The sequence below is a fragment of the Notamacropus eugenii genome, chromosome 3 (assembly GCF_028372415.1).
Source record: "Notamacropus eugenii isolate mMacEug1 chromosome 3, mMacEug1.pri_v2, whole genome shotgun sequence".
NCBI classification, from domain to species: domain Eukaryota; kingdom Metazoa; phylum Chordata; class Mammalia; order Diprotodontia; family Macropodidae; genus Notamacropus; species Notamacropus eugenii.
The window spans coordinates 302,092,192-302,118,148 of record NC_092874.1 but is presented as its reverse complement, the minus strand read 5'-3'; the positions used below and the strand labels follow the sequence as shown (position 1 = coordinate 302,118,148).

Below are 25,957 nucleotides of genomic sequence, written 5' to 3'. Positions count from 1 at the left end.
GAATCAGAAACTATTGACAATCATTTGAAAGACTGTTTCAAATCACTAATGATATGAGAAATGCAAATCCATAGAGCTCTGAGGATTCATTTCACACCCAGAAAATTGAAAAGATGACAAAAAATGGGAACAGTTAATGTTAAAGGGGTGTGGGAAAATTGGCGCACCTAATACATTGTTGGAGAATTAGTGTGTGACCATTTTAGAAAACAATTTGGAATTGTGCTAAGAAAGTAACAAAATGTCAGTACCTTTTGGCCTATATATAAATGCCACACTCGACATGTTCTCCAAAGAGGTAAAATAAAACACAATTTTTTCCAATCTTAGACAAGTTATTTGGGACAAATAAAAATTTTTATGTAATGACAGCAATAATCATGTGTGCATGATTTTGCAAACAGTAGGCTAACTCAGAATATCTGACTGATGAAAGCAGACTAAAGAAGGCAGCCATGTTCTCTGATCTGAGTTAGTTCTCTGTCAGTCAAGGGCTGAATTCTCAGTCAAACTTCACATATTTCATTTCTCTTTTGTTTTTTAGTTCTGTGTGATTTAAAATGGATATTCCTCAGGTTTCTATGACAGTGACTATTAGAGCTATGACAGGGCTATTGATGAGGAAAAGTAGAGCCCACAATGCAATAGGATTGGTTCTGCCAAAGCACAAAGCCAAGAACTTGAGCAACCATTGCTGTGAAATAGCCTAAATAATTCTCAGAGAAACAAGCAAAGACATTCCAAGGGACTTGGAATCTGGATAGGATAACAATACTCTACCATGCATCAGAAGCTTCTTGACATTGGAAGAGCTATGAGAAGCACAAGAAGACAGAGTAGCTGCTATCCATTACTATAAAGACAAAATGCTTGTCATGGGCAAGTCAATACAAAGACTGGCGTCCTGAAGATTGGGAAAAGGTCCTTTTTACAATGAAAAACTTCTGCCAAAACTGTTGGCAAAAAAGTGTTGGTGAGACTGTAAGATTATTTGGGCTGTTCATCAAACACTAAAATATTCACTCCCAAAAAATATTTTTTGGGAATTTTTTAAGACCAGTGAACTCAGAAGTCTTGTCCCTGTTAAGGAAATAATGACCACTGATGTTCACAAGCTGAGAAAGAGAACTGCTCCTGGATAACAAAAATTGCCAACTGAAGATGAAATGCTACGACATTACTTTGCACCATTCCACATGTAACAGAAGATTAAGAGAAGTATGGAAAATCTTAAATGAACTGATGCAAAGTGAAGTGAACAGAACTGGTAACAAGCTAGGAGGCTAGCAGTTGAGGTAAAACTCCCTGAATGTACTATAAGAAACAATGAACAGATGACTGCAGAGAAGTATGGAAAATTTTTTATGAACTGATGCAAAACGAAGTGAGCAGAACTGAAAAACACACTCACAATGACTACAGCCATGTAAATGGAAAGAGAAACACACAGAGAAAAATTAAACCCAAGTGATGTGAAATTATAAAAATCAAACCTGATCCTAAAGAAGAATATAAGGGTGTTCTTCCCTCCCTTCTTTGTAGAGGTGGGGAACTACAGGTGTGGAATCAGCACACAGTGTCAGGCTCAGTCGATGTGTTGGTTTGTTTTTCCAAACTTTTTTCCCCTCTTTTTTGCTATATGAGACAAGGAGGTTGTCTATTGGGAAATGGAAGTGACATCCCAGTAAAGAATGCAATAAAACATGTTTCAAATAATGACCCTCCATTTCTGGAGCACTTGTAAGGTCTACAATGCATATTCTTCACTATAATTATGTGAGATGGAACCATGAGCGTAACATCTTTCTTCTGGAGAGGAGAAAACAGAACCTTCCAGAGGTGGCACATGGTCACCCAGCAACAAGGGGCAGATCCCACTGCTTCCTGGGATAATCCTAGGGGTCAGTCCTGAAGGAGAATCTGGGGCTGAAAAGACTAGTCTAAAGAAAGCTATGGAAAATGTAGGGGTGACTAGTTAAGCTAGTTAAGGTCACAAAACCAATCTCTCTTTTTCCTCTTTCCTACACACGTCCAGGGCGAACACTCCCTCCACCAATATAAATTGGCACAGGCCTGTAACCTCTAGTCTGAGGGGTCTGGGGTGGTAAGTGACATAGTCAGAGTCACATGGCCAGAATCCAGATCTCCCTTATCCCATGCTGCCTCTCGCCCATTAGAAGACAAGGAAGCAGTGTGGTGCAACGGTAGGTACCAGGAGACTTGGGGGCAAATCCTGCCTCCGCCTCTTAAATTCCTACGTAGTCCTATGTAGTCATCTTAGCTCTCTCATGGATTTGTCCTTGATTTGGGGGGAGGGAGGGTATCTGTAGAATTCTGTGTCCAGGGCAAGGACCCCAGCATCTCGAGACTGTATAAGAACCTGCCCAGAGCAGGAGCCTAAGGAATGCTTTTTGGAGTGACTTAAGAAAGCACTGCTCTAGGTCCCCAGGGAGGGGGCCCCTCTGCCCACTGCCCTCCTCTCTCCTCTGGAAATCTAATGGGGTGACAATGAAGGGAGGGGAGAGCTGTACTCCACAGATGGGGAAATAGATGAGGGTACTTCCCTAGTTGGTTCTTCTCCAAGGTGGGGCCCAGACGCTCAGCCTTCCCTGAAGAGTGGCAGTGGAACAGAGAGGAAAGGGGAAGCAGGAGACCCCCATGCAAACCTCAGCTGGGCCGAGCCTGAGGGAACATAGGCCTCACCCAGACTCTCTTACCCCATAGAATTCCTTGATCCTCTTGGGAAAGTTCTTCAGGCATTCTTCAGCAGATGTAAAATGACTCTCAAAACTACTCTTTGGAGTAACAGGTATCGGCACTGTTGGGGTCCCGGGGGGCTCTTGTCCAGTGGGCTTCCCATCTGAACCTATTCAATAAATCAGAAAAGGCCAAAGGTCATGAGGCCCCTGCTCCTTCTTTTGGGGTCCAGTCACCATAGTTGTTCTGATTGTATTGGAGACAAATCCCAGCCAATCCACTTGGTGGAAGGCACTGGCCCTCTCCCCCAGAAGGCCTTCCTCTGGTACCAAAGCTCTGCCTGATGCTCAGAGCTGAAGTGACAGCACCCTCCCTGCTGCCCCAGGGACATTTGTACATATTTCCTATTTATTTGTATTTACTCATCTGCTTTCATATGGTCTCCCTTCAGAGGAATATAAGCTTCTAGAGAGCAAAGGCTGCTTCCTCTTTGGCTTTGTATCCCCAATGCTTACAGTAGGTGCTTAATAAATACCTGTTGACCACTTCTTAGATGGTTTAGTTGTGGTCTTTACTCAAACCTAGAATATTTGAGCTGGCAGGAACCTTACATGGGAGGGGGCAATAAAATAAAATACAAGAAACACAAGAGGGGCCTGTCCCATTGAAAGAGTTACAACATATTTTTGAACCATCTGGGCTAGTCTAACTCCATTAAATAACACATGTGGGAAGTGAGCCCCAGGGAGGAAGCAACTTGCCCAGGGTCCTAGAGGTAGTGAGAGATCTAGTTAGAGGGTCACAAAAGATAAAGTGGGAAAGGCCTGACTCTGGGTTCCACCTCGAACACTAGCCTGGACAAGGCCCTCCCCAGGCCTTCTCCCATATCAAATGAGGGGCTAGTCTTCCGAGGCCTTTCCATTCCAGCCCCACCCAGTGATGCCACCACTCAGGCACCCTAACTCCTACATCAGGGCTTTCTCCATCATGCCATCCATAGTGCTCAAGGAAATAGATCTAGTAGCTAAAAGAGACTTCAGAGGTCATGGAGGCTAACCCTCTGATCCTACAGGCAAAGAAACTGGAAAATGCAGCACAGGCCTGGCAAGGAGAAGTGGAGCAAGGTGTCCACCAGCCTGGGACTTCATTACATTGGAAGAATAGGCAGAATGGTCAAGTCATGGATGCTGATAACAAGGACTCATTGAGGGTGACTGCAGGGCTCCACAGACCCCAGGTCACCTCCCTACATCAAGGCCCCATCACTTCCTGCCCACACAGCTGCTCTCCCTGGCTCCAGTGTCTCCCACCTCCAACCCTTCCTTGAGGCAGCTGTCAAAGCAATATTCCCAAGATGGGCTTTGGCCATGACATTGCTCAGCTCAAGGGGAGTGGCTCTTGATCCTCTAGGACAAGATATCACCTCCTGCCCACAAATCCTGAGGTATGTAGCACCTCCCCCCACCAGTGATGTGGTTTCGGGTTGTTTAGTTCCTCACTCCCATTCCCAAACTCCTCGTCCCAGCCCCCATACAGCACTCGTGGGTCCCAGAGCTCCATCACTCACTTCACAATGAAATTGGAAAACTCTTGAGCTAATATTGACACCATCTTTAGAGTAGGTCCCTAGAGCTCATCCCTCCATCTGGAATTCTGTGTGATGTTGGAGAAGAGCCCAAGAATGCCAGGGCAGAGGGAGAGCCCTGCATGTATTGTGGGCACACACAAGTGGCTGCTCATTGCTCTGGTACCCACTGTACTTGGGAGGAAAGCATCATCTGACTATCTCTAGGAAGAGGACTAGGCAAAGATGACTGAGGGATGGGGCCAACCATGGGCACCTCCCCTCTGTGATAAACTAAAGAGCAGAGGCAATATGGCATGGTGGGAAGTATAGAGCCAATCCCTTCCCCTCCCTCAGCCTCATCATGAGGGGCTCCAGTTCCGAGTTCTCACTCCTACACCCTCGGACAGTCCCTAAGCTCCTTTAAAGCTCTGACTCATGACATGCACCTCCTGGGCCTCAGTTTCCTTCTCTGTTGAGTGAGGGGCTTGGATCAGATGAGCTGTGAGGCCCCTCCCAGCTCCAGATCTCCCAGGCTATGAATAGCAAGTCTGGATTTAGGGAATTCTTTGAGTTTCTAAGACACTGAGAATTTAACATTTTGTCTTTACATTCTTACTCATCTTCATTTGGTTTAACTAGGTACAGATCTACCTCCTTGAAAAGAAAGTCAGGAGTTAGTAGGTGCCATCATCTCAATGGTTTGTTAAAAAATCCCAGTGTGGTTAGATTAAGTTAGTGAGAACCAGCCCCTCTGCCCAAGATGGGAGTACACTGTAGGAATACCCTAAACCAAAGACATCCTGCTGTGTGATGCTCTGTGCTCCGGGGGCCAGCCCAAATGCTGCCTTGCTGTTACATACACACACATGCACACACATGCACACACGTGCATACACATGTACACACATATGTACACATGAGCACGTGCACATGGTGTGTTCCTTCATCTCCAGAATTCATACCTTTGCACACAATGTCCCCACTTGCCTCCCCAGTAAAGCATTCAAAATTTTACCATTATGTACATGTGAAAATATCATGTCCCCCCAATAAAATATGAGCTACAAGGACAAGGCCAGTTTTCCTTTTTGCTCATCCTAATCAAAGGGCACAGCACCAGGCCAGTCACAACACAGGAGCTTGCCCAGCACTTGTGAGAGATTGAGTGATTGGGCACATTGGCCATCCATTTTCCCAAACTCCAGTTTAGCATCTGTGGCAACTCCAACCACGTCATTTGGCCAAGAATGCCAATGGTCCTCAACACTCTCATGTTACCATGCGCCCTTTGGGGAGGCTAGCACCGCAGGGCCGCTGCTGGACTGAGCTGCTCACAAGCTCAGAGTCTGTGGGACAAAGGGAACAGCCCAGCTGTCCATACAAGATTGGTTTCAGGTCATATTTGCATCCTAGGTTTAGCTACCTTCAAATCCAGATGCAAAATCAAGATAACTCAGTCCTTCATTTTTATATCCTATTTTTTTCACCAGCAGGCCAAACTGCTCATCATCCATAGGCATTCCGTTATCTTCCAGCACCTGGTAGAGAAGAAAAGGAGAAGGTTAAGTCGCTACCTCTACCGGGCGGCTCAGCTGGCACTTTGGAACGGGCACTGCTCACTGTTGGGAACAAGGACGACAAGATAGAGGTGAGGTGCTTGTCTTAGCCAGTGGTGTCCCCAGTGCGGGCTATGATTGACAGGGGACTGATTTCGCTTTTACACAAAGAATCCACAACTAAGTCAAGTATTCTTGGTAAGGCACATTGCTTCTTAGGAGAGAAAAAATGTGAGGCAGGAAACAAGCATTGGGCCAGGAGGCAGGAGAGCTAGCTGTGTGAGCTTAGCTGAGTCCCGTCCCCTCTGCAGACCCTGAGATCCTTATATGGGAAATTGTGGGGTCAGACAAGATGACCATGGAGGTCCCCACCAGCTCAGAAAGCCTACCACAACATGACAATTTTATTGTAACTCAGTCAAACACACGAACCAATCCTTGGCTCATTACAACATTGGCCAGTCTGGACTTTTCTCCTCACGACATCACCCAGTGGCCTCCAGGTCACTCTCAGTCTCCCCTCACAAACACAGCAAAGATCATGAGCACAAAATGGATTCTAACCTGCTTTCTGGCTCAAGACACTGGGGGCAGGGAGGCTGGTTTAAAAACAAGACCAAAAACAAAACTCTCCACTTCCTAGGTTTTGCAAATGTGACTGCAGTGTCTTGTGGCAGCACCCCCACCCCGAAAGCTGATTGGTTGGATTGGTCAAAGTAGGCAGTGATGTCACAACCCTCCATGCTAAATGGTCAGTTAGGCAGCTACCTTTCCTGGGTGCCCCGCCCACTGAGGGCAGGGGATGGGAAGCCAGACCCCAAGGCCCTCCTCTCCTAGAATTTATGATCCCAAAGGAGCGGACAGGGTGGGGGCTCAGGACAGAGCCACCCCAAAAGAAACACACAGATGCACACAGAGGACCACAAGGCGAACTATGGGCCAGATGGAGGTGAGAAGGGCAGCCTGCCGCAGGAAGTTGAGTCTTGCATTAGGTCTCAAGCAAGGTAACACTGGCCAAAAAGAAGTGGAGACGACATTCCAGGTGCCAGGAATGACAGGATTCTCTCAGAAAACTTTTGTACTGCCCTTAATCTCAGGAAGCTCATGGTTTGTGATATTAAGGAGAGGGGGAAAGAGGGAGGGAGAGAGATGGGATACATACAGAAATACAATTTAGATCATAATAAGTTCTTGGAGGAAACTTGGATTAATGGATAGAATCAAAAAGAACTGGATTCAAATTCTGGCTCTACTGCTAGCTATTTACTAGCTGTGTGACCCTTGGCAAGTCATTTCCCTTCTCTGAGCCCCACTTTCCTCATCTGTAAAATGAGACCCCCCCTGAGGTCCCTTCCAGCCCTAGATCTGTGACCCTACTATAAGAGTTGTTGTTGTGTTGTGTCTAACTCTTCATGACCTCATTTTAGTTATCTCGAAAAGATAGTGGAATGAGTTCACATTTCCTTCTCCAGCTCATTTTCCATATGAGGAAACTGAGGTAAACAAGTGACTTGTCCAGGATCATAGAGCCAGTAAGTATCTGAAGTCATGTTTGACTCCAGGTCTTCTTGACTCCAGGCCCAACGCTCTAACCACCCACCTGTCCCTATGATAAGGAAGATAATAAAGGCACAGGAGATGAGATGGGAACAAATTAGCCCCAAATAAGGGAAGGTGTAAAGGATCGACTAAAGGCCCACTGTATACAAGGCACTGGGAATACAAAGCTGAAAAGTGGGCTGTGTTCTCAAAAAGTTGACAAAGAGGGGATGGGCCATGATGAAGGGTGAATTGGGTACATCAACTGGGGAGATGTTGAAGGGAGGCACTTCAAGTTTGGCAGAAACAGGACCCCTCAAGGACAACAAAGAGCCTAGAACCAAGACCTTTCAGAAGGGAGAGGTGGCCAGCAGGGGCCGCAGGGTGAGGAGAGAACCCCCACTGGTCAGGCTGTCTGGAATTCCATCACCGGCTACTTCACCAGCTCAGGAGTTTTGTCTTTATGGAGAAAGAAAAGGCAAAGTCACCTCACGAAAGCATGCAGAAATCCGGAGCTGGGTCAAGGTAAACTGAGGGCAACTTGCAGATCTGGAATGGCCATGAATAAACCACCTAGGTCATAACAAGTGAGAGAAAGGTGGGGAGGAGGTGGGCCACAGTCAGACTCAAGTTCAATGACAATAACTAGTGTGTGATAAACTGGATTTGAGGAAGGCTGTTGTGGAATTGTTTCAGTCATGTCTGACTCTTCATGATCCCATTGGGGGTTTTCTTGACAGAGATCCTGGAGTGGTTTGCTCTTTCCTTCTACAGTTCATTTTACAGATCAGGAAACTGAGGCAAACAGTTAAGTGACTTGCCCAGGGTAACACAAGCTAGGAAGTGTCTGAGATTTGAACTCAGGTCTTCTGACTCCAAGCTCTGCACTCTACACTGGATGAAGGACTAGCTATTTACTATCAGTTTTGACCTTGAGCAGATCAGGTAATATTTCTGGGCCTCTGTTTCCTCACCTGTGAAAGGAGAGGGTCAGACTAGATGGCCTCTGTGTCTATGATGCCTTCCTTCTCGTATCTCCAAATCACTCCGTCTGGAGCATGTTCACTTCTAAGTGTTTGCGTGTCATCTCCCCATTAAGCTGTGAGCTCCTTGAGGATAAGGACTGTCCTTTGTCTTTCTTTGTATCTCTAGCCCTTAGCACATTGTCTGGCAAATAGTGGGTGCTTAATAAATGTTTACTGACTATGAAAGAAATCAGTCTTCATGTAGAAGGGGTTCAGAGCCCAACCTAAGGCAGTGGTCCCAGTTGTTGCATTAACAGTGACAAAGGAAAAGCCCCCAATGGTGATGGAGAGGAGAAATCACAGAGCTTGGTGCTGGATTACTGATGGGGACTAGGAAAAGGATTTGAAAATGAACCCAGCGTTCACTGGAGGGTCTTGGAGGACAGTGGGAAAATATGGAATCAAAGGGTCTGAGTTTGAATCCTGACTCAGTCACTTTCTACAATGTAAACTTAGGCAGGTCATTATTTTCTCTCCTTGCCTGTTTGCTTAACTGTAAAATGAGGAGAATAGACTAGAAGACCACTAAGGTTTTTTTTTAATTCAGTTCAACAAGCATTTATTAAGCACCTACCATATGTTTGAGACTCAAGGTGAGGATTCAGAAATTTAAATAAACATTCCCTGCCCTCAAGGAACTCACATTCTACCAAGATGAAACCTGGGATCTTAGCTCTAGGATTAGAAGGGACCTCAAGGGCTATCTAGCTGAACTTCCTCATTTTATACATGAGGAAACTGAGACCAAATGCAGGTTGAGTGACTTTTCAAAAGTCCCAGAAACAGTTTATATCAGAGATGGAATTTGAACCCAGTTCGTCCGGTTTCCCATTTAGTGCTCTTTCCATTGTAACACACTGCCTCCCAATGTACACAAGCTAGTATGTGTGCATGGTATCTACAAATTAAATGCAGTGATGGGGGGGCGGCGCAATCAGGACTGGCTTCTTGTAGGAGGGAGCATTTAAGCTGAATTTAAGTTGAGCACTGAAGGAAGCCAAAGGTTTCAAGAGGCAAAGGTGGGGAGGGAGACTTTCTAGGCATGTACAAAGTTGGGAGAATACAATGTTAGGGATGGGCAACAGTGAGTCAGCTAAGCAAGGGAATGTGTGAGAAAGCATGGCATGCACCATTAGCCTGGAAAGGGGGTTGGAGACAAATGTCAGACAGAGGAGTCTCCAACTCACAAGTCATGATCCCCCATGAGCCCTCTCTGGATCTCAGAATGGACTAGTCGTGTTCTCAGGTCGGGTTCAGCTTCAAATCTACAATCCTAAAATCTTTCTCTGGGCCCCTCACTTGTAAAATGGAAGTGAGGGGAAGGAAACTTCCAATCCATGATTCAAGCTACTACTCCTTTTCCAGGAAGGACCAGCACAGCCACTGCAAGTGAATTATCAGTCAAATACCCTGTAAGTTGGCCTCAGTCTTGAGATGGAGCTATTACTGCAGGCACATCCTAGGCCCCCAGTTATCAATCTACTGACAAGAGCTGGGAAATGGGTACGTGTTGGCAGCACCCGACCTCTGTTTACCACCACCGAATGCTGCTTGCCAATGTGGGCAAGTAGGTCCCAGCTCTAGAGGGGAACCTGGCCCATCCTGGGAGCAGAGCACTGACTCATGCTGAATACTCAGAATATGAAGCTGCAGCCTATAGCAGAATATCAGTCCCCACCCCCACCCCCACCCCCACCAACCAATGTGATCTTGGCAAGTAATTACATGTCGATTTTTTACTGGGAATTCTTCCTGCCCGGTTCTTTCATAAACACCCCCACAGAATGGAGACAAGAGATATTCTCCAGGATATTTCAGTACCTGGGGAAAAGGGGTACAGTTCTGAATGCTTCCAGAAGGCTGCCTAATAGCTTTGTAGGGCGCGATCATTGCAGACCACCAAACAGAAACAAGAGGAGAAAAGAAAGAAAAAGGCACAATTACAGGGAGAGAGACTAAACCCTTGACAAACATAAATGGCTCTCAGGTTCCTCAGTCTCCCCTTGCTCCACTGACATTTCTAAGATGAAAAGGACAGCCAATCAATAAGATATATCACAAGCCTTATAGAAGCAACTATAGTCAGAGCCTTGGAGGGGAGACTTCTAAGAAAACTTCTCAGACAACAGATATTAAAGAAAGTTGGGGCAGAAGACAGGATTTCTTGATGCACTCCTCCATCCCCTTGGTCTGTGCTGGGAGATGCCCTCCAAAGACAAAGATGTCTTTCTGCACCATAGCTCCTTCCCCAATTCCGTCCACTCCAGAAGCTTCCTGTTACCTCTAGGATCAAGTAGGAACCTGTACTGGGCATTCAAAGCCCTTCCTAACCTGGTCCCTTCCTCCCTTCCTCGCTAATGTACACTCTTTGATCCAGGGACACTGTTCTCCTGGCTGGTCCATCCATCATCAAGACCCTCCACCTTCGCTCTGGGCATTTTCTCTGGCTATTCCCCTCTGCCTGAAACATTCTCCCTTCTCATCTCCACCTCCTGGTTCCTTGACTTCCTTCACGTATCTGCTAAAATCCTTCTACAGGAAGCCTTTGTCAATGCCTCTTCATTCCAGCGCCTCCCCTCCTTTGGGTATCCCATTTCATTCGTTTGCACATCTTCTCTCCCTTTAGATTGTGAGCTCCCTGAGGGCAAGTTGACTTTTGCCTCCTTTTGTATCCCCAGAGCTTAGCAGAGTGCCTGGTACAACTGATCTTGGGCTGCCCTGGCGGAAGGGAGGAGACATATAGCTAGATTCCTACATTGGCTAGGGAGAGGGGAGGAAGCATCTGCCTACCCAGAGCTGCAAAAATATTCTCCAGGCTTATTTAAGATTTGTAAAACATCATCCTTGCTGCTGGTATTCAATGCTAATAGTTGGGCGGGGAGGGAACCATAGCAGGAAGAAGCAAGTCCCCCAATTGTGAAGATGTTTTCAGACTGAGTTGGTCCAGAGCAGGCCTGGAGGGGGAAGAGAGTGTTCAGGGGAAAGAGGAAAGACTGAACAGAGAAAAGTGGGGCGGGAGAGAGTAAGACTGAGCAGAAAATAAGGCGAGGGCAAGGGCAGAACTGGCTAAGGAGGCTAGAGCTGAGAATGGGCAATGGGGGGTCCAAGGGGCAGGGGAGAGTTCCCTTTCCAAGTGAAGGGGATCTCCAGGTAGTGGTAATAATAGGATTAGGGACCCACAGTCACACTCTGGATCTCATCAGCACCTACTGATCCATTTCTATGACCAAAAATCCTAAAATTTCTCTATCTGACCATAACTTCTATCATCCCATCTCTCCTTATGCCTTCGACACCTCCTCCCCATCCCCATCAGGACTTTCAGTCTGCATACCCCTCAGCACTCTGCCAGGACTTAACCCATGCTTCCGCTTTACTCTGATCCCTTTAGGAGGCATGAACGCCTCTCTGTTTAGGTCAAGAAGGGAAGAGTGACTGGCTCTGAACCAGTAGGTTAGACAGTCTCTGAGGACTTTAAAGAACAAGTCCTAAGTGAAGTTCAGTAGTTCACCTTCAATGATGCAAGACATTACAGAGAAAAGGAGGAGAGGAAAGCCCTGCAGGTGAGGGCAGAGCAATGGATTTACACACACACACACACACACACACACACACACGCTACACGGGCTTTGAAGGAGAGGTTCTTCACCAATAAAAGCAGTCACTGCACCTGGTGCACAGATGACATGACACAAATCAGGTCACCTGTGACTTCAGACACAATCCAGCCAAACACGGATTTGGAGAACCTGTCACCTGTATGAGAAAGCAACTTCAAGAGACAGAACCTCTGTGAACTGAGAGTGGAGCTGAGAAAATGGCAAGTGTGAGAACCCAGATAAACAAACCACCCAGGAGAGATGCTACACCCAACGAGAGCTTCATGAGGATTTCAAAAAGTGAGAAAGTACCTTTGTAGCAAAAGTCATGAAGTTACCTTTTCCACACACGCCTCCTCTCTGTGTTCCTCACTACTGTTATAGTTTAGGATCGTCTACTCTTACTACAGATGCTCATTCATTTGTGGGAAAGTGCATATAAGATTTACGGGAGGATTATTATGTCATTTGAGAAAATGCCTTTGCTAAGACCTACCTAGGTTTTACTGACTGATCGTTAATGTGAAGCACATCAGTGAGGGTTCATGATCTACAGGAGCAGGAGAAGCCACCCACAAGGCTTCCCCTAGAAACTGAGGTTAACAGTTGCCCTCTGGGGACCCAATGTGCAAATCTGAGTGAAAGTTGGGGGAGTCACTCAAAGGCTGTGTTAGAACTATAAAATGGGGACAACAATACCAGTAATACATATACCTCACAGAGCTGATGGGGGGATCAAATGAAATGACGTGTGTAAAGTGACTTTAAACTCCTGTGTGAATGTCAATTGTGATGATAATGATGATGGTAATGACCCGATTTGTCTGAGGTCACACCTGGAATCCATTGGATTTCAAGCTAGAGTTTTTAGAATTTTGTGGTATAGAAGTAAGGTAAGTTACTCAAGATCAAACAGGGGTCAAGAAGTAGAGGCAAGATGAAGCCTAGGTCTTCAGAGCCATATCTCAATGCTCTCTCACCATACACTACCTAGAGTAGGGTGACTGACTTACCCTGACCATAAAGCCTGGTTTAAATGGCCATCAGGACTGCCCTGTAGAATTGCTAGTATTCTAGACACATTTAGAAGCCGACAGCAACAAGGGAGCACTGGGAACTGTCTCTACTTGGAAAGTAAAGAGTCCTGGCACTGCATACTGTACAATATTCACCATGGGGCTGTTTACTTGATATATTCAGAAGAAAATGAGTGAATTCCTAAAAGCCTGGAAATACCCATATATAGAAATGACCCTCTAATAAACCCACGCAGGATTGAGCTGTAGGGAACAGGAAGGGGGAATGTGAGAGATTGGCCTAAAATTGGGTTAGGGCAAGCAGAGCTAGCTAGGATTTCATTTGAGCCAAGAACAATTGCCAAGGGATGAGGCTTCTGTTTGTGCCTATAGTTGTGAAAATGCAACATGGCTTAAAAATTCTAAAAGCCATAAACTTGAAATGTTAATATATTAAATATTTAATTTTTTAATTAAATTTAATAATTAAATATTAAATACATTAAGTTGTATTGAAATATATGAAAAATCTTTGTGTGTTTCAGATGAAAAAAGTTCTTAACTTACATAGGCTAAGACTCACATGGAGAATCCACTTTAAGGGTTACTCTGCAAGTACCAGTACTCCTGCCTTTAGAGATTTCCTTAAAGTTAAAAGCATAGCACTCCAGCTCATATCAACAGGAGTGGCTACCATAACACTTTCGGGTTTACAAAACATTTATGTGTGTTATGTCAATTGACCTTTCTAATAACTCTGGGAGTTAGAGGCTATCATTATACCCATTTTACAGATGGGAAAACCAAGGCAAACAGAGGTGAAGTGACTTGACTGGGATCATAGTGAAGCACTTTCTCCATCTGTAAAATGAGCTGATCCATCCTAGCTCTAAATCAATGAACTTATGACTTCTAAATTTCCAGAGTAAATTCATTTATCTCTAGCCTAAGTCATTTCTTCATACATGTTCAAAACCTTAATTGTGAAAATAAAGTATAGTGAGAAAAGAGTGGCTGACTGTTTTCTGTGCACCTGAAGAGCCCCATCAGCTAGCTGTGGTGACCTGAAGGGAGGAGGCCCACAGGCCCATGAAGACCAGGAGGGACAAGGGGAGACCTCTGCTGACCCTCACCTCAGAAACTCCCCAGCCTCTCTAGGGGCTTCCTGATCCTCCAGGGGCTTCCTTGTCTTCACTTTAAAAACAGATATCTATCTTACATATACTGACCTATGGAAATGTTTTTTTCCCCCAAAAAATCAAATCTCCTTGAGAACAGGATTTGTTTCATTTGGAGGTTTGTATCCCAATGCCCAATACAGTGTAGGACACATAGACATTTAATATTATCTCTCCTTCTCTCTTTCTCCTTTCCTCCCCCTCTTATTTACCTGGCCAAAACTTAGAACCATTCACATATATTTTTGCTTTTCATTCTATTTGTTGAATAGGGTTTTATGACCCACTCATGCAAAGAAGATGAGGGGAATGTTTCATATTTTCTCTCACTCTAGATCCTTTTCCCAAGGTCTTCATGGCAGAAATTTACTAATTCCTTCATCAGAGGCAATTAAGAAACTTTCCATGATCTCCTGATCTTCTTCTAACAGATTTCAATTTTTTGGCTTCCTAGAGAAGCCCATGTACAATTATTTACCCCTTCTATATCACAAAGGTTAGGGGCTCAGCACCCCTATGATCTGGAAACTCCACATAAAATTGCTTGGCCCTCCCTTCGTACCAGAGATGACGTCTGAATTTTTTCTTTTATTTATTACAGTACCTTATTGTAAAATTTGGGTCGATATTACATAATACTATACATATATTTTATGCATTTCTGAGTTTCTGAACTTTTTCTGTGTCATCTGGTAGCTTTCACATGTCATCTGTAACTTCCACAAAACTCTCAAAAGATTCCCATTGCATTGCTTATGCTGACCGGCAAAATATCAAAACTGGGACAAGGAAAATCAGGATGTGGGAAGGGACAAGTGTATTTCATTCATTCAACATTCATCGAGTACCTACTGCATGTTGGACATGATGTTCTAGACACGGGGGAGGGACCAGGGTTGGTTAAACACAGCCCCTCATTATAGTCAGGTGCAGTATTGGCCAGTCTGAAATGTATGCATTTTCCCAGACTATCCTGAGTCAATTATGTCTTTGGGAAAAGGTTGAAAATGAAGTGCTCTGGAGACAGCTCTGGTGACTTTTCTGTGTTATGCTCTCAGGCCCCTGATTTGGGGGACTTACACACGACCACTGGGTAGCAACAGGCCAGCCATGCTGGGGAAATCAAGAAACACACACAAACACATCATGGGTAAACACATACACATGAGCATCTATACATGCGTGCAGAAGTACACAACCACACACACGTGCAGAAGTACACAACCCCACACACATGTGTGCAGAAGTACACAACCACACACAAAACCACACACACGTGTGCAGAAGTACACAACCACACACAAAACCACACACACATGTGCAGAAGTACACAACCACACACACGTGCAGAAGTACACAATCACACACAAAACCACACACACGTGCAGAAGGACACAATGACACACATGTGCAGAAGTACATAATCACACACAAAACCACACACATGTGCAAAAGTACACAACCACACACAAAACCACACACACGTGCAAAAGTACACAACCACACACACACACCCCACATCTTCCTACCTTCCTAAATTCTTCCTTGCTGATTTTTTCCAGGGGATGCTTACTGTACTCGAGGAAGGTATCCCGGAAGCCAGCGTCCTGCAGCTGGATCCAGTTCTTGAGACTGTCGATCACTTCCTCCAGAGTCTTGTTTTTTATTGGCTCACTTTTGTAGTCATTGGACTTGCTCCTAAAAACACAGAGACCCACCCACAAGGTTTACAGAAGCACGCTGGCATGTTAATATTGGTGAATGGGGATGCCCAGAGGTGAACCACATGGCACCTTGATGGACCAGGGTCACCCAGTCAGTGTGAGCCTCTGTCCTCTCTAGCTGTTCAATGAGGGGATGGTCTAGATACCTCTGGGAAGTGAAGACACCCCATGGGTTGTGGTGGTCTTTAGGAAGGACAACGACTCTCCATTGGGCAAGGTATTAGAGAATACTCATTCACAATTAGCTGATCTACATGGCTGTCAAGGTCCTGGGTTGGCTCTGACGTTCTGTAAAAATGCTAGATCAAGCTAGATGGGGCTTAGGTGGTCCAGGCCCATGTGCAAGAGTCAACAGGCAAGCCTCTGGATTCCAGTGTATCTTGTCTTCATCTCTTTTGTACCAGTTGTTTGTACATTGTCTCCCCCATTAGAGTGTGAGGTCCCTGGGAGCAGGGACTGCCTTTTGCCTTTCTTGTGCTTAGCACAGGGCCTGGAATATAGCAGGTGCTCTATAAATGCTTAGCAACATGACCTAGGCCCTACACAACCCATCACTACTAAATCCTGGGTGGTGCAGTGCAGTGAGTTCTCTTGGAGGCAGGAAGACCCGAGTTCAAATCCTGCCTCAGACACTGGGTTGTACAACTTTGCCTGACTCATTTTCCTCTGTAAAATGACGACAATATAGCATCCACCTCCCGGAGTTGTTGTGAGGATCAAACATGATCAGACGCAAAGTGGTTGTCAGGATCCTTACCCCAGCACCATTGCGGGTGGAAGCAGGGAGACAGGCCCCGGGTTGTACAGGGTCCCAGATTCTCAGAGGCCACCTAATCCAATGCCCTCATTTTTACACGTGAGAAAACTGAGGCCCAGGGAGGTGGGGAGACAGAGCAACTTCTATTCATTGCTCACTTTACGGTCAGATAGGCACAGAGATTGGCAGGCGTCCCCGCTCACCCTGGGGCAAACGGTAAGATAACAATGATGATAAGAGCATTCAGGTTTGTGGAGAACTTGACACAAATTCCTCATTTGTTCCTCACAACAGCCTCCATAGGTGCTGTTATGGTCCTCATTTTACAGATGAGCAAACTGAGTCACAGAGAGGTTAAGTGACTTGCCCAGGGTCACAAAGCTAGCAGTAAGCTCCTTGAAAACCAGAAGGGTTTCATTTTTGTCTTGGTAGCCCATGAAGTGGAATGGAGCAAGGCCCTTTCCCCCTGGGCCCACTTTCCTCCTCCATCATCTGAGCAACCTGAATCTTTGAGGCCACCACCATCACTCCTGTCCCTGTCCTCCCTCTGCCCTAGAGGGACTTCTAACCTTTCTTTTCCAATCTGATCCATCTCCCCCATTTTGGAAGTGCTGTCACCCTGGCAGGAATACCTTCAGATTGTCAGCCTCCCATTAAGATAATCCATCATTACTTATCCTAGAACAACTTCCAAAGGAGGTTACGAAAAGAAAATCAAAAATCTCTTGTACATCTCTATGGATTTATTAAGACCCATGCACAAGGAAGTTAAAATCGTTCTTTTTCGTTAGCGCTCACTGGCATTTTTCAAAATGAAGAAGAGTCAGAATGTTCATCAGTTGGAATTTTTTAATAGATTCACTAAGTGTGTTTTATCTGGATATTATTTTAATAGCTTGATCACTTGTACTGGAAACTTTAAGTAAACAGTTTAACGGGAACTTTTCCTAAAGAAGACAAAAAGAAGAAGTCTGGGCCACTGGAAAGGTAAAGGGCAATACCATCTTGGCTTTGAATGATGGACTCATGACTGGAATTGGAAGGGACCTTAAGTCCGGTGACTTGGCGCCAAGCCCAACATGGATGTAGGAAACCCTCATCCAGCCAAGCCAGAGGACCCAGATTGCAAATCAAGAACACCTTGTTCAATTCTTGTCTCTTCTATTTACCGTGTGTGACCTTGAACCCATCCTCCCTTCTACATATGAGAGATTTTGAATAGATGGGCTCTAAAGTCCTTTCCAACTCTCTGAAATATGGAAGAACAATGTCCAATGGCTACGTGGGAGGTGTAACAGCGAAAAGTAAAATTAGAAGGACCAAGGCTCTACTCAATCAATCAATTAACAATCAATAAGCATTTATTAAGCATCTACTACAAAGCCAAGCACTGTGCTGAGTGTCAGGGATAAAAGACAGAAATGAAATAGCCCCTCCCCTCAAGGAGCTTATGTTGGATGGAGGACCCAGCACCATGCCAGGTACTGGGAATATAGGATAAAAAAGATGAAAGGTCCTGCCTTGGAGGAGCTTTCACTCTCAGGTCATTCCAAGGGCCATGTTGGAACTGCATGGTATCTCCTCAGCTCTCAGAAGGGAGCATTTACTTTGATTTTCTTTTCTTTTTTAGCAGAGATTTATTTTATGTTTTTAGCATTCATCTTTTTATTTTGAGTTCCAAATAGTCTCCTGCCCTTCAGTCACTCCCCCACCCATTGAGAAGGCAAGCAAGTTTGCTTTGTTTTTCTCAGGCTTTCCATAAATGGCATAATTTAATTACCCCCAAAAGATTCATAATATATGTACCACTAGTCTTATTTAACCCATAAAGCAGCCTAGTCAACAAATGAATATTTTTTTTACCCCCAGTCAAAGCTTGTCTCTGTACCTCTCAGAAAAATCATCTCTTCGACCAATTCCGTTTAGTGACTGGAAACTCTGTACAGTGACTGGAGACTCATAGATCGGGATGATGATTCCAAAACTGGCCAAAAGTTTCTTGTAAAGGATTCCTCCTGAAGTCGCATCCTGGAATTTATCACAGAGTCTGAATAAAAGAAAGAAACCATTAGAACTTTGAGGAGTGAAAGAAAAGCCTCACTCCAAAATCTTTGGCCTCTGTAAATATTCTAGAAAGATTGGGTGGTCCAAGTGGCCCCAGGGCAGATTGCCCTCGGGACTGCTGACATAGCCAAGTGCTTCCAAATCAGCTCAACCAGTGCTTTCCCCATCAGAAATATTTCAACTGACATGTTAAAAAGGTTTTTTTCATACATGCAGCTGACACAACACAGCAATAAACATGCATTAAACTCCAGCTATGTACAGGACCCTGTGCTGAAGGAGACAACAAATTTTGATAAGACCACAGTCCCTGCCCTCCCAGAGCTCACTGAGACAATGATACCTACATAGATAAGAAAGAACACTATCCCAGGATTAATGTAAAGAAGTGTGAAGCAAAGAGCTATGTGAGATCTGCAGGGGGAGAGTGTTTGCTGATGGGGGCTCTCCCTAAAGGAGGCTGGACTTTAAAGACTAACAGCCAAGGAGGGAGGGTGAGAGAGGTCATTCCAAGCATTGAGACAAGACTGAGCAAAGACACAGTGATGTCATCTCTGAATTGAGAAGGAGAATGCTTACTCTACCTCCTGTGGAGGGATTGGGGAGGAAAGTTTTGTGGTATGCACCAGGTGGCACCATCAACAGAGTCCTGGGCCTAGAGTCAAAAAGAACTGAATTCAAATCCTGCCTCAGATACTGACTAGCTATGTAGTCCTGGCAAGTCACTTAGACTGTCTATGCCTCAGTTTCCTAGGTTTCCTCTTTGTAAAATGGGTATAATAGTAACACCTAGCTCCTAGGGCTGTGAGGATTAAAGGAGGCCATAACTGTAAAGCATTTAGCACAGTCCTAGGCACATAAAACACAATCACCACTTTCTTGTTCCACATGTGTCTAAGTATAGATAAATATGTATGTATATGTGTATGAAATATGGATATGCACATACACACGTATATGTATTTATGTGGGAATTGGTGGGATGTGGTAGAAAAAGAGGGTATGGATTTGGAGTCAAGAGGACCCTGGTTCTTCACCCTTCTTCAGGCTGCCCTGCCCCCAGTCTAAGAGGAATTTATCTAAAGTCTGCATTTTTCTCAGCACTGAGCACGAGGTCCTTCACTCCAAGGGGACTGGAAGGAAGCAGGATTCTATCCCCCAGAAGGCTGCAGGTGAGTCTGTAGCAGGAGCAGACTCTGACAGTAGGACATTTAGAAACACCTGGTCCAAAGAATCACAAAATGAAAGGGCAAGAGCTAACCAATTAATTCAGTCTTTGTTGACCCCTGCTTGAGACAATTCAGTCAGGGACACACAGTTATACCAACTCCTTTTTTTAGCTGGCTGAGATTAGCAAAGTACTTTCCAAATGGGAGTTCTCATTACTGGAAACCAAGTTAGCATGCCCCTGGCCTTAATTAATTACCTAGAGCAAGATGCTGGCAACTCTGGCCCAAGGGCTAAATCCAGTTCGCTGCCTGTTGGCTAAGAACAGCCTTGCCCTAAAGTATGTTTTAGAGTCGACCAAAAAATGGTGGCAAGTTGGCTCGAGATTGGTTTTAAGCAGAGAGACTTGGGGGAATTCAGGAGATGAATGGCATGCATGGAATCAGAGGCCAGATGACTTACTTTGAGAGATGCTCATCAGACAGATAGCGGCAGAATGTCTGTAAGACTTTCTTTAAGTTATTTCTACTAATGAGTCCCGTGTCTCCGATGTCATAGGTCTTCAACAAGGTATAGAAGTCTTGCAAGTTTTTGGAGAGGGCATCCTGAAGGACTTCTTCCATCTAACACAAACATTAGGAATAGTTTTATTTCATGATCCTCTTTATGGGACAAATGAGGTAATGTCCACTGACTGAACATGAAGGCAGAGAAGGACCTGTAGCATACTGGGCTTTGTGTTGTAAAATGGGGTTCAAGTCCTGACTCTGACACTTGCCAAACACGTAGGCCCTGACAAGTCCCATCTCCTCTCTGGGCATGTGTTCTCCTCTGTGAAATGGGGATAATGCTCACATTTGCCTGGCCTGTGTCACAAGGTGCTGAGGAGGCATATGCTTTGTTCATTGTAAAGTTTGTGAGTGATGGTGATGCCTTCTGCTAGTCACCCTGCATCTCTAACAGTCATCCCACTAGGCACAAGCTTTGTCAGATGCTAGCAAGATGAGAAAGTTCTGAGTGCAAAGTGGGATGGACCAACTCCATATCTATCTGTCACCAGATGTGGAGAGGCTCCTCACCAAAGTGACAGCTACTTGAAGATGGCAGCTTTGGGTGGCCAGCAACTAACTTTCAAAGACTGCCTGCAGAGGCATGGAGTGGATGCACTTACTGATAAAATCTTGAACCCCTGAAGCACTAAGCCAGACTATCATAAGGTTGGTAGCAATGCTGCTGATCTTATTGATAACAAGAGAGGGAGGAAATGTTACTTACTGAGTCCCAAGCTAGAAATTGAGGTATCTTTTCATCTTTGAGTCCATTCAGTCTTTTCTTTCTAATCTAATGAAAGGAGAGAGGAGACAGCATATTGGCAAATTAAAACTGATTACATAATTTAAAAAACAAATGTCATGGTTTTCCCCAGTCTCCCCACATCATCCCCTGCATCTATCCATTGCCCAAATTTTGCCTGTGCCTAAAATAGTCTCCTTCCCACTATCACTTTTCCAATCCGCAGCCTTCCTAGAGGCTTCATGCAAGTATAAACCTATATTCAAAGTCTTTCTTAGTTCATTCAGTTGTTAGGGTTGTCTCCTAGATAAGCTTATCACACACAGAAATACACACAGACACACACATACATACACATGCATACCCACAACAGAATGGAAACTCCTGGTGAGGCCAGAGACTAGGGTTTTTTCCTTTGTATCTCTGATACCTAGCCCTACATGGGGCACACAGCAGTTTAATTAAATAGATGCTTGCTGAATGGGATTTATTCAGGATATCTATGGCTGCCTATAGCAGCTATTCAATAAAAATGGTTTGCTATGATATTGTCTCTTCCAAGGTGTCCAGCAATGAAACTGTCGCATCCATTAATGTCTTTGAACCTCTTCCAGGGATGAAGTCTGCTTTCTCAGTTCTAGTTAACACTGGGTCTCAAGACAGCCACAACACAAACGGGGTTGTCCCCCATCTCTCACCCTTTACAAAGCAAAATATTTGCCTGGATATGTGTTTCTGGATCACACACACCCCTCTAAAACTCCAAAACTCTAAATGGGCCCCAATATGGGTTGAGTTCAAACTTTTGGCCCAATAAAACAGCCCCCTTTAAAGCATGAAGTGTGTTCTGGGTGCTCCAGCAGACTTATTATTGGAAAGCAGAAGGGCAGCAGGGCCTCTGCTGAGTAATCCAGCCATTGCAGTTTCTTGGAGTCAGGAAAGGAAGGCAGATGCCAGCTATGGACAAGTCTGTTAGAGCCTCCATAAGGCCATCCAAGTCTATGGCCCTGAGAGGCTAACAGAGAACACCACTCAGTCAGGGTTTGGTTGTTGTCCTTCATCTTCAAAGAGGACCAGAATAACATCATGATAAAATGAAATTTCAGTGCATTCGACAGTGGCTGATATGAGCTCAGAATACTCCACCCCAAGTTGGGCACAAATAGTCCAACTGAATATTTGGGGTGGATACTCCAAATCTGCACATCCTACGTTTACTTTGTGCTGTCTCAATTCTGCTTTGCTCATAGAGCACAGTACCCTTTCTGAGGTGGGCACGCCATGCTGAACTGTCCTGTGCCAGTGTCTCCCATGCTGCACAGTCAGATCCAAAGTTCTTGAGAGAGACCTTGAGAGTGTCCTTGTATTGTTTCTTCTGACCACCATGTGATCACCTGCCCCATGTGAGTTCTCCATGAGAGTTCAAAGCATTTATGAAGCCCTACCTTTGAGGGCCTCACAGTCTGATGGGGGAGATGGCACTCAAGCAACTGTGTACAAACCAGATCTGGGCAGGAGAAACAGGGGTACTGTCAGAGGGAAAGCCCACCAGACCCTAACCAAGTTGGAAAAGTCCCTATCTAGAAAGGTGTCTGGCCAGGGAGAGCCCTGTCTCCATCTGGAGCTGAGAAAGACCTGAGTTTGCATCACCCCAGCTGGGTGACCCTGGGCAAATCCCTTAACCATCCTGTACCTCTATTTCCTCAAATATAGAGTGGAAATAATAATCCTTCCATCTCTTAGAAGGCTGTGAGGAAAGTGCTTTGTGAACCTGGAATCCCTGGAAATTTGGGATGAGCCAGTTGGTGAGTACTCCCAGCAAGTAACCTGCTGGCATCCGGTGGGGTGTCCATAGGGACAGCGCATTCAACGTCACCTGCGGCAGCCCCTTTCCCAAGCTCTCCATGCCCTCAGAACTGACCCTGCCAGTCTGCAGCGCCCACCCACCGCTCCCCCTCCGCCCCTGGGGCCAATTCTGTGCTGAAGCCAGGTCTGCTCTTCCCCAGGTAAATCCAACTCGAGTCAACAAACATTTATTCAGAACTTATTGTGTGCAAGTTGCTGCGCCCAAGTGCTGGGGGCACAAAAGCAAAAATCAGGCAGTCCCTGCCCTCGAGGAGTTCCCACTAGCGAGATGAAGCCCACAGAAGAGTAAATAAGGACCTAGCGGAGGGGAAAGGGAAGGCATTGACCGCACGTCCTCTGTCCCATCCATCTGACAGCGTTCCTCAGGCCTGGTGCCGGCGCTTTCCCTACTCCCGCTACTCGCTCCCAGCGCTGACCCTGGTCCTCCCAGTCCCGCTCTACCCAGAGCACTTAGACGGCCCACGATCTTCTGCTAGGAGAGAGTCCACACGCGAGTGCACACACACACACACACACACACACACACACACACACACACGCCGCGGAACCCTAGGACGAAGCTCCCCTCTGTCCAGCTCCCTACTGAGACGCCCGGGAGCCCAGGGACATTCAGGAACCTTCAATGAGCCGGGGACGGACGCCAAGCAATGCTCCAGCGCCCAGGTCGTTTCTCTTGCACCGGGAAGGCTGGGCGTTGGACGGCTGCTGCGCCCGGGGTACTCGGTGAGCTCGGCACACTCACCAGGGAGCTCTCCTCTTCCAGCAGGTACAAGAAGGTGAAGTAGTTGACGTAGCCAGAGCCTGTTGGGTCCAGGATCTGCAGGAGCTCTTTATACTCGACGTCGCTGATTTTCAAGAGGGCGCAGTTCAGGACGTGCCGCAACTCTTTCCCCAAGATCTTCCCGTCCTGTTTCTGACTCGGGCACCAGGGTGTGGAGGAGAAAAGGGAAACAGAGACCAGCATGAAGAAACATCACAGCTTTGGCTTGGCCTGCCGATGCCCCCGAGCAAGCAGAGGAGGAGGGACCCAGTGCCCCACCCCACCCTTGCAGGTGTTCTGTCGACTCACCTCTGTGAAATGGGTACAATAATGCGTGTAGGGCAAACTAAGGAGTTCTACTGGAAAATATGGTTCTAAGTAAACATGTAATACATTTGGGGAAAGAGGAGGCAGAAAGATCCAGGCTGGGCAAAGAACTGGAAGATATGTCAGAGGAAGGTCGGGGAAGGAACTGGCAATAATTAGTGGGGAAAAGACCTAGATAAAGGAGGAGAGTAATGACTGAGGGAACCAGGGAAAAGGGACCTCAGAGGTCATTGAGCTGGTGCACTGGAGAGCCTGGAGCCCGATCTGAGTTTCAATCCTGCCTCATTCGTAAAATGAGAGAACTGAGCCAGCTGGCCTCAGAAATCCCTAACAGCTCCTCAGTCTAATCAGCTCCCATGAGCCGCTCCGCCCTACCCGTTCTCGCCCTCACCCATAAGTGTACTCCATCCACATTTATGAATGCTGAAATTCCCTTAGCAAACGGGAATGTGTTCTCTTTCCCCGCCTCCTCCTAATGTCGTCTTCATCTTCACAGTGGCCTCTAATTCCTTCACCCCTCACCACCATCTCCTCTTTCTACCCTGGCTCCTGGTCCTCTTGACCCTTGGCATCCTCTTCTCTACCCTTGAATCCTTGGCCCTTGTCTTCTCCCCAAGTATACCTTGCCAAATCCAAACCTCCATCACCGCCCACCATCTGCCCACTTTGCCCCTTTTCACGTCCAGGATTGAGAAGGAGGAAATCACAAAACCAAGCTCTTCCCTGCTCCTCTCCGCCTTTTCCTCCACCCCACCCCCTTTCCTTTAATCCTCCTTCAGATTTCCCCCTTCATTTTTCTATGTATCTGTGGCACTTCCCCAGTGAATGTAACGCCCAAGAGGGCAGGGATTGCTTTGTTCAGGTCCTTGCATTCCTGGTACTTGGCAAGGTGCCTTGAACATAGGTGTTTCTTAATGTTTACTTTAATAGAAAGTGTTTTGTAACCAAAAATGCCCTATAAATGTCAGCTATTCATTCTTGTTATTATATTTCTTCTCCTTAATAAGGCCTAATTTATTTTAAAGGAGCAACTTAATTGCCCAGAAAGGTGTGTTCCATTCAGCATGCCCTTCTAAGGCCCAGCTAAGTAAATTTACTCTATATGTAAAACCTAACGAAGCTACCTGCCTTCAAGGCATCATGAAACACCCATCTTTGCAGACCCCTGGATCCTGGGCTCAGTCACCCATCCCACCCTGCCTCACCAGCTTTGAGAGCCCTCCTCCTCTTCCTTTAGTTCCTGGGTTCTAGGCTCAGCCATCCCACCTCCCTTTTCCTTTCATCTCTGGGGCCCTGTTCAGCTATCTCCTTCCATCCCAGGGTCTCCTCAAACTCATCTATTCTCCTCCTTCTCTTAGTGGCTGGAAAGGTTATGATGAGGTCGACCCAATGAAAAAGATTTTCTCCATTGGACAATACTGTCAGAGCTCACTCAAGTCGTGTTCAAAGAGTGCTCCCCTCCATTCCACAGGATTCTTTGAAGTTTTTCCAACCCCTGCTCACCAAGGCTTTAATCCACAAGTGAGCAGAGCAGACATGAACAGCAATAGTGTCAATGGTGGACGTCTCCATAGCACTTCTTCCCCAAGCTGAGTCTCAAAGGAGATCTCACAACAGCCCCCTGAGGTGCTGGAAGCACTGAAGGCTGGAGGCACTATTATTCCATTTCCCAAAACTGAGACTCGGGTAAGCTGACTTGCCCGTGGTCCCACAGCTAATGGACAAAGTAGAATTGGAACCAAAATCAACTTGACTTGCGGCCACGCACTCTACCCACTGTACCATGCTGCTGCTCAATACATTAATGGTGCCAAATGAACCA

General features: G+C 45.9%; 1 protein-coding gene and 1 long non-coding RNA gene across 8 annotated transcripts in view; one reads left to right on the top strand and one right to left on the bottom strand.

The window, feature by feature from the left end:
• Nucleotides 1-25,957, bottom strand: part of EFCAB6 (EF-hand calcium binding domain 6) — a 229,218-nt gene that overhangs the window by 83,377 nt on the left and 119,884 nt on the right. For all 6 annotated transcript variants that reach the window (XM_072596357.1, XM_072596355.1, XM_072596354.1 and 3 more), the window contains 7 exons: nt 23,791-23,961; nt 21,165-21,230; nt 20,352-20,512; nt 18,547-18,705; nt 15,707-15,875; nt 5,688-5,802; nt 2,718-2,866 (listed from right to left, as the gene is read on the bottom strand). In XM_072596357.1, the coding sequence (XP_072452458.1) occupies nt 2,718-2,866; nt 5,688-5,802; nt 15,707-15,875; nt 18,547-18,705; nt 20,352-20,512; nt 21,165-21,230; nt 23,791-23,961 (990 nt within the window). The remainder of the gene's footprint in view (nt 1-2,717; nt 2,867-5,687; nt 5,803-15,706; nt 15,876-18,546; nt 18,706-20,351; nt 20,513-21,164; nt 21,231-23,790; nt 23,962-25,957) is intronic.
• On the top strand, nt 6,610-11,110 carry LOC140496527 (uncharacterized). Of its 2 annotated transcripts, none has more exons than XR_011964288.1 (3): nt 6,610-6,824; nt 7,399-7,884; nt 9,750-11,110. It is a non-coding gene; the product is annotated as an uncharacterized lncRNA (long non-coding RNA). The 2 variants fall into 2 exon arrangements; XR_011964287.1 differs by having other exon boundaries at nt 6,610-6,769; nt 9,750-11,109.